This window comes from Barbus barbus (genome assembly GCF_936440315.1).
Source record: "Barbus barbus genome assembly, chromosome: 36".
Lineage (NCBI taxonomy): Eukaryota > Metazoa > Chordata > Actinopteri > Cypriniformes > Cyprinidae > Barbus > Barbus barbus.
Window position 1 is genome coordinate 13,314,569 of NC_136714.1, and position 15,706 is coordinate 13,330,274.

Sequence of the window (15,706 nt, forward strand, 5' to 3'; positions counted from 1 at the left end):
ATTTAAAATTATATTGTTTAATAATAAATGTCATTATTAAAAGTAAAATCTGAATTAAGATACTAATTATTAATTGAATTAACCCTCATGTTGTGTTCTGGGTTGTTGTTGTTGTTTTTGACCCAGAAAGGATTTTCTTTCTCATTGCACTAAAAATTACTGACTGTGTTCACGCAGCATACACGGCACCATCATCATCAACTACAACAAAAAGTGATTTTGTTTAATTTTTCTTCCCCACCTTGTTAAAAAAAAATAAAAAAAAATAAAAAATAAAGCTTACAAAAAACAACAACAAACTTATTGGATTATTGGATTGGATTTTGAATAATAATAATAATAATTATTATTATCATCATCATCATTATATTATAATTAAATAAGAAATAAGCAATTTTTGTACTCTTGGAACACCTAATTAGATCAAGGATTTTCAGCAAAAAAGGGTTAAGGTTTAAAACTTTTTTTTCATTTAAATTGTTTAGCTTTTATAAACGATCAGTTATTTTCTTTGCAATGACAGTCCATTATAAAGGCTGTTGTTATCATGGTCTGTGGCGCCACTATCTGCTCATACTGGTCCAAGCAGTGTTTACTGATTTATCCAAATATATTTTCCTCTCTTTGTTTTATCTTCCCCTACTTTGATTTATTACCTCTCGTGCACGTGCATAGTCATACACTAAATATTATTTCCGAAAGTTGGTGTCTGAAATTTCGCTATCTTCGCAGACATAAGACGCACGACGTAATGACATCACGAACAGTCTATGTTGTCGTTCCGCGGTGTTGCCATGACCGTTGATTTTATGCTTCTTCGGGTTGTTGTTGTTTTTCACTAAGTTGCTTATAATATCATATTAAACATAAATCATACAATTTAATATTAATACAGTCACGTTTTTAGGAGTGCTAGTGCTCAAACTACCCGAATTATTTGTATGCATATTAGTAATTTATAGATGTGAGTGTAAAAGAGCGATTGATTTATCTGGCTAGTTATGTGTTTGAAACATTTTAATTGTTTTTGCAAAATAACTGGAAATACATTTTAGCTTAAGATAAGTATTTAGTGTATGTTTTGTACACGTTAAATTGATCTTTCCAGAGAGATCTGGCAACACTGTGGTGCGGTTTCCCTTGTGTTAGCTAAACATCATCACGAAGTGGCCAACCCCGGTCGAATGAATGAAGTCCGGACAGAAGTTTTAGCATGTCAAATTTTGCCATGAGTACCCTTTGTCGTATTTTAACTAGGGGAGTGTATTGCGGCCCGTCGTCTTGTTTATCTGTACCGGGACTTCGGGATTTTTGCAGCGGAGTCTCGCGACTGCACCGAGCTGGCAGTGACAGCTTCCGAGCCGCAAGGTGTTGCATCTTTAATGTTCCGGTTCAAATACTGTTAATTACACAGGATTACATTTGTAAGAGAGGACTGTTGCATTTAAAAGTTCCTTAATTTATTTTAAAGTAGATGTCTATGCATTCTGTACCCCATTAGCAAATTAGCCAGGTGTATGTAGTTTTATTAAAAGGAAAAAAAAGTCAAACCAAAGCAAAACTGGCTAATTATACACGTTATGTTCTGTTTTGGCTATTTACAGGTGATGGACACATAAATAAAATTATACATTAGCTAGAACTCTATTGTTATGATTCTATAAACAAGGCCATGTGTCCAGTCAATACATATCTCAGAATAACGTATTATTAAATCCCGATCTCTTATGAAAGCAAGATGTCATAATTGTTATGATTGTGTGATAGTCTTAATCTTTGACTGCTTTGCTCTCTCCTAGCCCTGTAAATTTGACCTACGATGTGTTTGATGGGAAAGGAGACAGCACGCCATTGGTGTTTCTTCATGGTTTATTTGGGAGCAAATCAAACTTTCACTCCATAGCCAAGTCCCTGGTTCAGCGGACTGGCAGGAAGGTATGCCTCCGCTTTCTCCAGTGGTTTAGAGGTGCTGTGGGTGTCAGAAAAGTCTGTGTGAGTGTCCTGACTGTACTTTGTCTAGTTAGGTGCTGACAGTAGATGCTCGCAACCATGGCAAAAGCCCACACAGTCCTGCCTTGACCTACGAAGCAATGACTCACGATCTGACGCATCTGCTTGGACAGCTACACATTGGGAAGTGTGTCCTGATTGGACACAGCATGGGTGGCAAGGTTGCAATGACAACAGCTTTGTCACAGGTATTACATGCTGTATAATTTATTTATTGCTTATGTGTATCATATTGAAACATCTTTTAGGCCTTCTATAAGGCTAGGGGTCAATGACATGACATTCATGATTATGTATTAATTTATTCAAATATACATACTGCAATTCATGCATACAGTGACTTGAATGCATTCCTTATATGATGGTGCTTTTAAATTTATGAATTAAAATGAAGGGGCATGAAGTCAAAAACTGCATGGTGATACAATTGTCATATCACAATGACGATAAAAAGACTCATTTAAGCAGTATGGCATAATTATTTAATATTATTATTGTTTAGTTATATATCTTAGAAATTTAGCAGTCAAACAGTTTTGGATATTTTTCGGCCAAATCAAAATCATGTGGTACAGCCAGAAACATGTAAGAAATTGTATTATAGGACCACTACAGACCCTCATTACTGTGTGCAAAGTTCAATAAGTCAAATAAGAAATATCTTATAATTTTACATTTTCATGACAAGACATAGATGTCATAAATGTCATGTTATTAAAAATGCCATGAAAATAGATCTTGGTGGTATATAAGTCTGTATTATAAAATTATAATACAGTTCAAAAGTTAGGGGTCAGTAATTTTTTGTTGTTGTTTTGCTTTATTAAGCAAGGATGCTTTCAAATTTAAGCGTTACATTACAAAATGTAAATAAAAGAAAATATAAATAAATTATATAATTATATATAATTTATCTTTTTTAAAGTTTATAAAGTTGTGTGTTTATATATATATATATATATATATATATATATATATATATATATATATACATATACACACACATGCATATATATAATATTTTTTTATATTTGTAATATTTTTTTAAAGATATGTACAAGTATTTGTATTCAAAGTCTAAGGATATGTTATTACTTTTTTCTTAGTTTGTCTCTCTATTTAATTCAGCCTAGTTTAGTGGAACGTTTGGTGGTCGTGGACATTAGTCCCTCTCTGACTTCAGTCCACACCAGTTTCCATGCCTACATTCAGGCAATGAAAGAGGTGAAGATAGCCAGTAATATCCCACGTTCCACAGCACGAAGACTGGCTGAAGACCAGCTCAGGAAGTTAGTTAAGGTAACCATTTTAACTAGAACAGTTTGGACTTTTGTCAGGTAATTTTTTTTATTGTTTGTGTTGTTTTTATTGCCTTTCTAGAATAAATCACCCACATTTATGTTGTTTGCAGGAGCGTTCAGTGCGCCAGTTCCTCCTCACTAACCTGGAGGAGCAAAATGGTCACTACGGCTGGAGGATTAACCTGGAAGCCATCTCAAACCACCTAGAAGACCTCATGGGTTTTCCTCATTTTATTAACACCTATGAGGGTCCAACTCTTTTCTTGGGTGGCAGTAGTTCAGCCTATATAAGGTAAATTAAACCACTACTTGTACACGTGTTAACTCAATCTCTTTCTACTACTTGTGAATTTTTGAATGTCTTAAATGCATGTTTAAGTATACATCTGTTTTCTTGCTATGGACCCCTTGTTATTCTCTTAGCTCGGAAGATTACCCTGAAATCCAGAGGCTCTTTCCTTGTGTCGATATACAGTATATCCCAGATGCCAGTCACTGGATTCATGCTGACAAGCCTTTGGATTTCATCAGCTCCATAATAACCTTCTTACAATCATAGTCCATGTCTCAGGAAATGATATGCACAGGTGGGCCCAATCATAAAGGGACAGTGAATGAATTGTAAGGGTATGGACCAAGATGTCTCTTACCTTAGTCTCTTACCTTATAATGCACAACTGAATCCTAACATAATTTCTGATAGTTAGTGTATTCATTTTTTAATGTGGTATTTGCACTGTGGCTTAACATAGTACATTAAATGCAATTCTATCAAAAGTAGAAATCTGTCCATGACTTTCAATCAAGGACATTTGTTTGTAGCTCTCAAGTGTAACAAGTTATATAACAGTGGATCCAGTGGCTTTAAAAAACAAAATACTTTACCTTCATGAAATTGATTTTTTTTTTAAATATTATGATTTGAATTTTTTAATTATACTAAATTATAATTGGACTAGATATACATTTTTCCTTTAAATTTTTGAAGCATTTTGTTGACATGGACACCCTTTCGCTGTTCTCTGATAACAAATACAAAGATGTCTATGCAACAGTGTGCGACTTATTTAACGGTTTCAAGCCGAACGCATCTCTCACTGAATCATCTTAAGGTCCGCAACACTTTGACGTACAGCCAAGGCTGTGTTTGAATTTTTACTCTTTTTCTGCAAACAGAAAATTTAATAGTTTGTGAAATATTTTAATTAATGCCATAGGGCATAATAGATTAGCTTTCTTTGTTGTTTAAAAACAGTTGAGCCTGTGTTACAAGTTAAGTGTTTTATTAAAACAGTTTTGTATGGCTTTACAACAAACAAAGATGCTGCAATGTAACCAAGACACCTTTCAGAGCATCAAGAGTTATGAAATCAGGTACTACATTTCTGTTAAATACATCTGTTTTACTAGAAATCTTTCTTTTTTGGCCCTGGGTCCTTTTTCTTTTAAGCCCCTTGTTCTGTGTATTTAGCGAATAATCAATAAACAGATCAAATACATAAGCATGTGATTAACAAAACCTGTTTTGGTGCTTGTTCGACTATTAGACGCAGCACAGATATGTTAGTGTGATTTATCACAGAGAGAACAATGTGCCTACCTCTGCACACTGTTTGTCATTTAATCTTGGTAGGTTTATTAGTTATCTGTAGGTATATCACTATTATGAATAGTTATTGACGTACCAAAGCAGCGTTTATGAAAAGATTTTCCTTGACCAGTGGTGTGCTAACATTATGTGGCACACATTTAAGAATAAACGTACACGTACTGTTTTTGGCAGTCTTTAGTATAAAAACTGCTGTTATAAGGGGATATTTTTGTTCATTGTGAAAGTGTCGATGTTTGTAAATGATGAGTATTTTGTATATTCATATACAGTACTGGTTATATAAATGTATACTATATTAAATATATATGTATGATTACAATATCGTAATGATTGATAAATCAAGAAATATGCTGCAAAATGACATATCCTTAATGTCGGTGTGTGTTTTCTCATGTCACGTAATAATTGTAGTGAATGTGTATGGTGGAACACTAGAGTCATAGCACTGCCATTGCTTGTTATGTTTATTCACACACAATTTGTTATGTATTTGTGTTTACATGGAACTGTATCTTATATATAAGTTTTCAAAACTGAACTTTACTGCCAGTTATTAGCAGCAGTGCTAGTTCAGTGTCTTTTGCCAGTTACCCAGCTAACAGGAAACGTTCTCAGAACTAGAATGTTTATTCAAAGTTATTTGGTCTTTAATAGTGTTCTCAAAACATCAACACAAAAACATTCTTCATGGAGTGTTTTTTTCTTGCCCCTGAAGTAGTGTTGTTAGATGTTTGTGCAACATTTGTAAACGTTCCTAATTGTTTCAGAATTTTCAGAGAACGTTTTCAAAAGTAACGTTTTCATAATGTTTACAATTGATAAAACAGAATGTTCACTGAACGCTTTGAACATTTAGAGAACATTCAGAATGTTTTAACTTAATGTTAGCATTAGCAAAACATTATTAGAACTTGTTTTTGTTAACTGGGTACTTTATTCTGCTAGATAAAAACACTGACTTGGGTCTTTATTGATCCTGTGACTTTTTTTTTTGTTTGTTTTAAGATTTTGCTTGAACTTTTAGCAATTCAGTGGACTGTTTCATAAAGCTAGATTAACTCAAAACATTTTCATTTAAATCCCTCATTCTTCCTTATGAAACAGCCCTTTGATTTGAAGAATGTACATGTATGCAATACTAAAGAGATGAATCAGTTTAGAACGTAATGCGCAGACATTTATGATGTTTTTCTAATAATATAGAATCTGTTTAGTGTATTCAGAAAGTACTGAAATTAATATATAGAATTTGGATTTGTTATCTTGGCACTCACAGTAGATATATTTTCATTGTACGTAATGTATACTTAAACTAAATTAGAGAGTCAAACTTATTCTTGTGGCTTCATGCAGTATTGTTTGTTTGTTTGAAAGTGGAGGTAACTAAATGTATTGTTGATACGCAGTGATATTGGTTCTTATGTCACGAAAGGGTGTGTGGTCATTCAGGCTGTAACAGTATGAGTCCATGTTGAGCAGTTTGTATGGGTGTATTGCCTTTGCATGCTAGAGTGTATCTGTGTGCAGATTTGTAACTACTCAATAAATGTACAAGTCTTCAACCTGCTTATGTGATTGATTTGCAACGCCCTAACAGATATTTTTTACCACATATACAATGCTGTAATTCCACTGTTTTATTCCTATCTGGAGCAGCTTTCATTGTGAGTAAACACATGTTCTTTTCTCATTTTCAATCTTTCCATCTAGGAAATCGTTGGGAGGTGACCCTGCAGCAGTAGTTTCCCTCCAAAGTTGGCTGCACACTTACTGTCAGAGCCTCTTAAAATCTGCTAAACTGTTATTGAATTCATAATAATGCTAAAATATTAGCATTTTTAAAGAAAAATATGTTGTTTTGCACAGCAACCATCATGCATGGGTAAAATGGGGTGGTTATACAGTACTGTGGATATACCAACTGATGGTAAACTTTTTATGTTGGTCGGTGAAAACAGATCTAGGTAGTATGCAAGTATAAAGTAGAACTGTTTGTCACTTACACTACTGTTAAAAAGTTTGTGTTTTTTTTTGATAAATTAACACTTTTATTCCTCAAGAATGCATTAAATTGATGAAAATATTTTTAATATTACAAAAGATTTTTATTTCAAATTAATGATGTTCTTTTTAACTTTATATTCATCAAAGAATCCTGAAAAAAAGTATTTGCTTGCAGTTTCCACAAAAATATTAAGCAACACAATTGGATCATGTGACACAGAAAATTAAGCTTTGCCATCACAGGAAGAAATGTAAAATGTATTAAAATTGTTTTTTTTTATTGTAATATTGTACAATATTATTGTTTATAGTGTATTTAAAAAATCTTGCCAACCCCAAAATTTTGAATGGTAATGCAAATGGCCCTTGAGCATATTAAAACCCAATGTGGAATAATAATGAATAAAGTAAAAAAAACTGGGGCCCTTATAAATCATTATATAAATTGTTTCTGTCACCTTTATTCCCTTTTCTTAATATATTACTAGGAAGTTCATGATTGCAGGTCAACAAAACCCTTTAAGATTCTCAGCACAGCAGTTACATTATATTCTCTACAGTGTAAAGCACATCCATAACATAGTTCAAATGTGTCAAAACATTATTCGTAATATTTACATCCTTAGGATTGATGTACAAAATGAGGTGAGGCAATATGATTAAAATCATTGAACAATCACAAAGATGTGAGATCATCTGAAACGGCCTCACATCAGTCCAAAGAAACCGTTTGAAAATTGTCCTCTTTGTCGCTCCTTTCTGGCAGAGACTCTGCAGGTCCTTGTGTGCCGATTCTTCCTCGTCTGAGCTTGTCTTTCCATCTCTGTGTTCCTGCAGGTGATGGAGACTGGGGGGTCGGGACAGAGGTGTGTATCATGGAGGAGTAATCAGGTTTAGGAGGAAGGGGCTTATTTGAGCGCCGCAGAACACTGAACACTGACTTCTTCTGAGCCTGTTCTTCCTGCTGCTGTCTGAGGAGCTGGTGATGAAGAATGGTTTGTACATCATCCTGTAAGAGACGAGACTCAGTTCACTGACTGCACAACTGCTTTTAAGTATAGCCATGTGGAAAACCAATATGGACAAATCACATCCATGAGTGTTTTCAGGGGTCTGCTGGAAAACCAGACAGAGTCCAGATGGCAACACAGGGTTCAGATCCAACAGTCCTGCAGAGATGCACCCCTAGCAGGTGTTCTCCCTACAGTTTACCCTTCCGCCTTGATTACATTACATAAAATCAATCACACGGTATTGATGGGATAGTTCTACCAAAAATTAAAATCAACCCATGATTTCCTCACCCTCAAGCCATCCGTATATGACTTGCATCTTTCAGATGAATACAATCAGAGTTATATTTTAAAAATTATGTTGGATGTGGGCAAACGCAGTGACGAATGAGGAAGCGCAGAGGAGAGCGCAAAACAAAACACCGGTCATGAATTAGAAGTACAAAACTAGGATTTGTAAAGAAAAATATTGGAGGATTTTGATACAAGCCAAAAGAGGAGACTGGTTGTCATTTGCTGTAAACAAAACTTGGTTCTCGTGAGCCTAGCATATTCTCACGGGAAACTAGATTACAGTCTATAAAGTTTTAAATATGGATATTCTTCTTAAAAATCTGTATTGGTTTGCTTCAGGAGGCCTTTATTAAAAAGGCCCCCCGGACCCATATGGAGAACTTTTTATGATGGATGGAAGCACGTTATTGGACAAAATCTGCCATTATAAAGCTTAGAAGAGCCAGGACATTTTATTTATATATATATATATATATATATATATATATATATATATACACACACTCACCGGCCACTTTATTAGGTACACCTGTTCAATTGCTTGGTAACACAAATTGCTAATCAGCCAATCACATGGCAGCACTCAATGCAACTCAATCTAGATGTGGTGAAGACGACTTGCTGAAGTTCAAACCGAGCATCAGAATGGGGAAGAAAGGGGATTTAAGTGACTTTGAACATGGAATGGTTGTTGGTGCCAGACGGGCTGGTCTGAGTATTTCAAAAACTGCTGATCTACTGGGATTTTCACACACAACCATCTCTAGGGTTTACAGAGAATGGTCCGAAAAAGAGCAAATGATGAAAAGAGATTCAGATGGGCTACAGCAGCAGAAGACCACACCAGGTGCCGCTCCTGTCAGCTAAGAACAGGAAACGGAGGCTATAATTTGCACAGGCTCACCAAAATTGGACAATAGAAGATTGGAAAAACGTTGCCTGGTCTGATGAGTCTCGATTTCTGCTGCGGCATTCAGATGGTAGAATTTGGTGTAAAGAACATGAAAGCATGGATCCATCCTGCCTTGTCTCAACGGTTCAGGCTGGTGGTGATGGTTTAATGGTGTGGGGGATATTTTCTTGGCACACTTTGGGCCCCTTAGTACCAATTGAGCATCTCCCGTTCCACCACATCCCAAAGGTGCTCTATTGGATTGAGAACTGGTGACTGTGGAGGCCATTTGAGTAAAGTGAACTCATTGTCATGTTCAAGAAACCAGTCTGAGATGATTTGAGCTTTGTGACATGGTGCATTATCCTGCTGGAAGTAACCATCAGAAGATGGGTACACTGTAGTCATAAACGGACTCATTAGACCAGGTAACATTTTTCCAATCTTCTATTGTCCAATTTTGGTGAGCCTGTGCGAATTGTAGCCTCCTTTTCCTGTTCTTAGCTGACAGGAGCGGCACCTGGTGTGGTCTTCTGCTGCTGTAGCCCATCTGTTTTAGGGTTCGACGTGTTGTGCGTATTTATGGTATTCTGCATACCTTGGTTGTAACAAGTGGTTATTTGAGTTACTGTTGCCTTTCTATCATCTCTAACCAGTCTGTCCATTCTCCTCTGAACTCATATATATATATATATATATATATATATATATATATATATATATATATATATATATATATATATATATATATATATATATATATATATATATATATATATATTAGTTTGAGAGAAGCAAGTCATATAGACCTAGAGGGTGAGTACGTCATGGAGTAATTTTCATTTTTAGGCGAACTACCCTTTTAAATTAAATTAATATTGAATTGTATATTTTCTAGACTTTTTTTCACTCAATCAAGACTCCAAATATTCAACTTGTCTGTCAAGGTAAACATGTCTGTTTGATTTTTACCATTTTAAAATGAGCTAGACCAGACACGGAAAAAATACAGAAAAAAAATCTAATATTTCTAGGTAATTCATTTTAATATTTTCTTCCCTTTTTCTTTCCTTATTATTTTAGACAAATATTCAAAAGCATTTTGATTGATCATTTAAATGTGCAATTAAACATACTTTCCAGGCCTCCAGCTCTACGGACAGTTCTAGTCGACTTTGAACAGCTTCCAAAAGTTGGTTGTTCAATGTCATCAGTTCGTTCTTGCTTTTCAGTATCTCAGTCTCCATTGCTTGCTTCCTGCAATAAAATTAAAAACTGATTCATACACCAAAAAACAAAAGTCTGTTATCAGCTAGCAGTCTTATTTCATAACACAAAATAATTAGTGTTATCAACTGATCTCACTTTGCAATGGCTTTATCTCTGTCCCGTAGAGCTTGCTGTAAAATGGCAGCATCTTCCCCAGACTTCTTTCCCTGTCAATGGCAGTAGATTTGTTTTAAAGGACACCTATTAAGCTTTTATTATACCTTTCCTTTAATGTTTAATACAGTTGGTTGTGCATGTAAACTATTGGTAAAGTTACAAAGCGCAAAGTCCATGCCAAAGGGAGTTAATGTCGCCAACAGAAAAAAAAAGTCCTGAAACAACTTATTAGTAATTCTGCCGTTAAATAAGTGTTTGACCAATAAATACCAGACTAGGCCAGCTGACCAATAAAAGAAAGCTGGGCTTTTGGAAAAGTGGCCTTTAAATAACTTAAGTATTTTCTAGCAGACCTCAAAATGAAATTATAAACTTGTAAAAAAATAAAATTACAATTGTTCTAACAATAATAGGAGCATGCAATGGTTACGCAAGGGCTAAGAATAGAATGGAGGTATGTACATATTCAAAAAGGAGGCGTGTCCCATATGAGCTGATGGGCGTGGCTAAAGCTCACCTGAGAGGTGTGGCTAACAGCGAGTGTCCGGGCCACTTTCTGCAGTTGAAGCAGTGCCTTGTCTAAAGGATTGGTTTGGGACGGCTGATCAACTTCTGCTGACTCTAAATCTGTGAGAGGGAGTAGCAGATTTACAACCGACTGAATCTCCTCTGCCACCTAGAAACACCACAGAAATAAATGAAGATGCAATTAGGACAAGCCCTACAATTAGGTTTATGTTTCTCAAGATGGCGCCGTGCATGGCAGCCATTGTGCTTGGCTCTCCAGTTGTTTTAGTGTTTTTGTTAGTTTTTCCTGTTTTTTGTTTGTCCAACACGATCAGTTTCACCAGGGAAGAAGTTCAAGTTTATTTGTATAGCGCTTTTTACGATACAAATCGTTGCAAAGCAGCTCTACAGGAAATTACGTTTCAACAATATATTGCAGAAACTTAATATTTAACTTATGGCAAAATTTTGTAATTCTGTATGTTGTCTGAGCGTTGGCATCCTCTGAGGTCCTCTGATGGGTTGGCATCATCTTTTCTCAGGTGTTCGGCCATCTCAGATCATTTAAGGGTTGGATCCAGACTGAAGCTTCTGTAATTCCTGAGTGGATCAACAGCTTCCTGACAGGCAGGCAGCAGCTAGTGAGGCTGGGAAAATACACATCCAGCACCCGTACGATCAGCACTGGAGCTCCTCAGGGCTGCGTTCTCTCCTCACTGCTCTTTTCTCTGTACACCAATGACTGCACAGCTAAAGACCCCTCTGTCAAGCTCCTGAAGTTTGCAGATGACACCACACTGATCGGCCTCATCCAGGACGGTGACGAGTCTGCTTACAGACAGGAGGTTAAGGAGCTGGCTGTCTGGTGCAGTCTTAACAACCTGGAGCTTAACACGCTTAAAACTGTTGAGATGATCATGGACTTCAGGAGAAACCCCACTGCTCTTCCCCCACTCACCATAATGAACAGCACTGTAACAACAGTGGAGTCATACAGATTCCTGGGCAGCACCATCTCTCAGGACCTGAAGTGGGACATTCACATTGACTCTATTGTTAAAAAGGCCCAGCAGAGGTTGTACTTCCTTCGCCAGCTGAGGAAGTTCAACCTGCCACAGGAGCTGCTGAAACAGTTCTACTCTGCCATCATTGAATCCGTCCTCTGCACTTCTTTAACTGTCTGGTTCAGCTCAGCTACCAAATCTGACCTCAGAAGACTACGGAGAGTAGTCCGGACTGCTGAGCGAATCATTGGTGCAACCCTCCTCACTCTCCAAGAACTGTACTTATCCAGAGTGAACAAAAGGGCTGGTAAAATCACTCTGGACCCTTCACATCCAGCACACTCCCTCTTTGAACTGTTACCGTCTGGTCGATGCTACAGAGCTCTGAGCACCAGAACGACCAGACACAGGAACAGTTTCTTCCCTCAGGCAATCCATCTCATGAACATTTGAACTCTTAACAATAAACATGAAACACACAACACAATCATACTTTTTTATTTTTTATTTAACACACATACTTATTACACTTCAAATTTGCACCTAACATACCTGTACTTACCGAATTGTCTATTTTGTATATTGTGTTTGTGCTATTTTGCATATTGTCCATTTTGTATATTTGTACATTATTATTATAATTTTTTTTTCTTTTTATTATTATTATCTGTGTCATTCTGTCGCACTGTGGATCTACTGTCACTAAAGCAAATTCCTTGTATGTGCAAACATACCTGGCAATAAAGCTAATTCTGATTCTGATAAATTAAATCACAGTCCAGTCTGTTATAAACTGCCATCAGTTATAAGAGGGTGCTGCAAGTTTAAGAACATTTACATGACAAAGTTGAGACTCACCCGGTGTCTGTTTTCACTCCAGCCGGGTCCGCTATCATTCTGCTGTTGCAGTCTATCCACTTGTGCCTTGAGCTTTAGACTGCGCTGCCGAGATAATTCCACTTCCCTTTTCACATGCTTCAGCTGCCGCCATAGAGAGAGAGTGTTACATGAGCACAACATACAAGCTTCTATTGACATACTGTATGGGTTCATATAGCTATACACTTGTGGTGCATGTTTAGGTTCGCTCAGAATGATATCAGACTGACATATCTGCAAACATAAAAACAGAACGTCTTGTGTCTTTTACAACCCTGCTATTCTGGATTCTCAAAGAACTGAGAGAGGTGGAATCCAGCCATTCCGGCGAAACTATAACATTCTGAACCAAATCTGAGATGACCTTTACTTGCTAGTGTGAAGTGATTTGGTTACTTAAATCTTTAGACAAAGGCCTGGTTTCACAGACAGGGCTTAGACTAAACCAGGATTAGGTCATAGTTCAATTAGGGCATTTGAGTAATTTTTATTAACATGCATTAGAAAAAACATTACTGGCGTGCATCTTGAGAGAAAACAAATGCACTGATATGCTTTAAGATTAGTCAGTGCAAGGTTATTACAGTTGAAACAGCTCAGAATTACATTTTAGTCTGGGACTAGTCTTAAGCCTTGTCTGTGAAACCAGGGGTAAATGTTTCAAATGTCTGAGTGCGGTGTGTCAAAAATGTCTGCGTTGTTTTAGTTTTAGTCAAACAGGCATCATTAGAAAAACAAAAATTCATCAAGTAAAACAGTTTGTCAATGTCCTGGACATGAATTTGCACATAAAAAAATTATAATAATTTGCATGTTCATTATTAGTGCTGAAGAGTCTTTAAAATGAATTTGGCTGAATGGAGAACAAGCAAATTAACTTTTGTTTGGCCATCTGGTCCTTTCATTGACCTGTGCCCTTTTTTGTGTGTTTGTTTGTGTGGTTCTTCAATGATGACATTTAAAAATCTCATAATAATAATAACATTTCCGATCATTTCAAACTGTCTCTGTGCTGTTCTGGCAGAGATGTGCTCATCAGTCACTTTGTAGCTATTAACATCATAATCAAATAAAAACAAGTATTAAAAATGATTGACATGAAGGGAGTTACAGCTATAGTTGAAGTGATCATTTGTCATGAAACAATATGAATTACAGGCTATGTAAATAATGAATAAACAAAGTATGTTAAAAACTTTTTATTTGACTTTTTATGAGTCTGTGTGAGGAATAATTGTAAATAAGCATTCTGTTAAATAGTCATACAGTCAATTCCTGCAAATGTAATATTTCAAAATGATGAAAAATGTATTTAAAATATACAATAAATTAAAGTCATTAAAATTCTTTAAATTAAGACTGCAATTTTACATTTGTTGTACATTTCTTAGAGTCTGGGTTAGGGATAATCCAAAACTAGCATAATTCAAAGGGTTCAAAATTAATAAAAAAGATGCAATTAAAATTATTTGAACAGAGAATAAGAAATTTTAAACACTTTTGCACTTTGCATTTCTTAGAGTATGAGATGAGAAATAAGTCAATCAAATAAACATTTTAAAACGCTGTGAATTTAGCAAAAAAATAAATAAAATGCAATTAAAGCCATAAATATGTTCCTTAAAACAGACTAATCACAGGGACAGAGAGGTGCGCCTAATTGAAGAATCCCATTATACAGCAAATTTCCCCTTTGTTCATATGCGTTCACTGATTTGAATCGGTGTATTCATAACAAGCATGACTCACCGTGGCAGACACCGGGCTAGACACTCGTCTGCGAAGTGGGCTTCCACTCCGGAGCAGATCCGGTAACGCTTCATCTAAATATGTTCGAGCGGGCTTCTGGGGCGCGTTTGGGTCAGATTGTTCAACCACAGTCATCAAGCGCGAGTCATCTGTTTGACCGGCCACAACTGTACGGCCACTGCTGTTATCCACTGCCAGCTGCTCTTGTAACTCATCCAGTGTGCACAGCGGCGAGCTGTTAGACTCTCTGTCCGTGTCATGACTTGAAATTGAATCCTCATCGTCAGTTAATCGTCTGTGGACTTCCTCAGTGGTCAGTGGTGACTCCGGGAGGTGCCTAAAAGCGCGCAAAGTTACTGGTGAATCTCTCCTAAAGGTCTCCATTGTCATCTAAGAGCGGCCAGAGATGAAATGCACGCTCTTATCAGGAGAGTGAAGACTGAAACTCAGATCAGAGAATGTCTTCAAACCAGTTTTTCCAGTCTTTTGACGCTCAGAAATGTGCGTCAACAAGCCTCACAGGGTTTGACATCACAGAGGGTTTTACCTGAGGGACTGAGGCTTTTGTACGTAGATTAATATAAACATTGACGTGTCCAGGCACGTCTGTGAAATAAGGATTACGCCCTTTGATTATGTAGCTTTGAACACAACACTTACACTATAATTAAATCTCCCTACGAAAGAAGTGGAAGCTAGAAATTGCATGCATATTATACAGGCAAAATGAAATGCTGCTAACATTATCAGATATGTCTAAAGTAAACACATGGGTACAAGCTGTTCCTTTTGGCTATGCCCTCACCCTTACTCAAATAACAGCTGGTATATTTATAGTGGTGATGGGAGCTCCGACTCATTTCTGCGAATTGTTCTCTCGAATAGCTTGTGTCAGAACGATTCAATGATTCCAATAATAATTTATCTTTTTTTTAAAGGTTTATTAATAAAGGTGTTTACGGTCATTTAATAGGCTAGGTAGGCTATAGTTTATTGCAGCCGCGATTCAGCACATAAAACAAAGTAAAATACACGTAAATGACTTTTATTTACAT

At 36.3% G+C, this 15,706-nt stretch overlaps 2 protein-coding genes across 2 annotated transcripts; one reads left to right on the top strand and one right to left on the bottom strand.

The window, feature by feature from the left end:
• The first annotated feature begins 1,104 nt into the window (after window positions 1-1,104).
• On the top strand, window positions 1,105-6,483 carry LOC306855778 (sn-1-specific diacylglycerol lipase ABHD11-like). The gene is made up of 6 exons (XM_079394651.1): window positions 1,105-1,368; window positions 1,800-1,935; window positions 2,025-2,198; window positions 3,139-3,309; window positions 3,422-3,603; window positions 3,735-6,483. Exons 1-6 carry the CDS (start codon window positions 1,214-1,216, stop codon window positions 3,868-3,870), a joined length of 954 nt encoding a protein of 317 aa, XP_079250777.1. The 5' UTR covers window positions 1,105-1,213; the 3' UTR covers window positions 3,871-6,483.
• Window positions 6,484-7,011: 528 nt separating this feature from the next.
• On the bottom strand, window positions 7,012-15,414 carry bicdl2l (bicaudal-D-related protein 2-like). Its single transcript, XM_079395556.1, has 6 exons — window positions 14,652-15,414; window positions 12,882-13,004; window positions 11,030-11,188; window positions 10,492-10,562; window positions 10,263-10,383; window positions 7,012-7,936 (listed from the first exon to the last, which is right to left on the bottom strand). Exons 1-6 carry the CDS (start codon window positions 15,039-15,041, stop codon window positions 7,640-7,642), a joined length of 1,161 nt encoding a protein of 386 aa, XP_079251682.1. The 5' UTR covers window positions 15,042-15,414; the 3' UTR covers window positions 7,012-7,639.
• Between the last annotated feature and the right edge of the window lie 292 nt (window positions 15,415-15,706).

Coding starts and splice junctions, on each gene's coding strand:
- LOC306855778 (XM_079394651.1), top strand. CDS start 1,214: ATGTCAAATTTTGCCATGAGTACCCTTTGTCGTATTTTAACTAGGGGA. Junction 1,369..1,799: donor GACAGCTTCCGAGCCGCAAG/GTGTTGCATCTT, acceptor GCTCTCTCCTAG/CCCTGTAAATTTGACCTACG. Junction 1,936..2,024: donor TTCAGCGGACTGGCAGGAAG/GTATGCCTCCGC, acceptor TTGTCTAGTTAG/GTGCTGACAGTAGATGCTCG.
- bicdl2l (XM_079395556.1), bottom strand. CDS start 15,041: ATGACAATGGAGACCTTTAGGAGAGATTCACCAGTAACTTTGCGCGCT. Junction 10,563..11,029: donor CTGTTAGCCACACCTCTCAG/GTGAGCTTTAGC, acceptor TGCCATTGACAG/GGAAAGAAGTCTGGGGAAGA. Junction 7,937..10,262: donor TAGAGCTGGAGGCCTGGAAA/GTATGTTTAATT, acceptor CGTCTCTTACAG/GATGATGTACAAACCATTCT.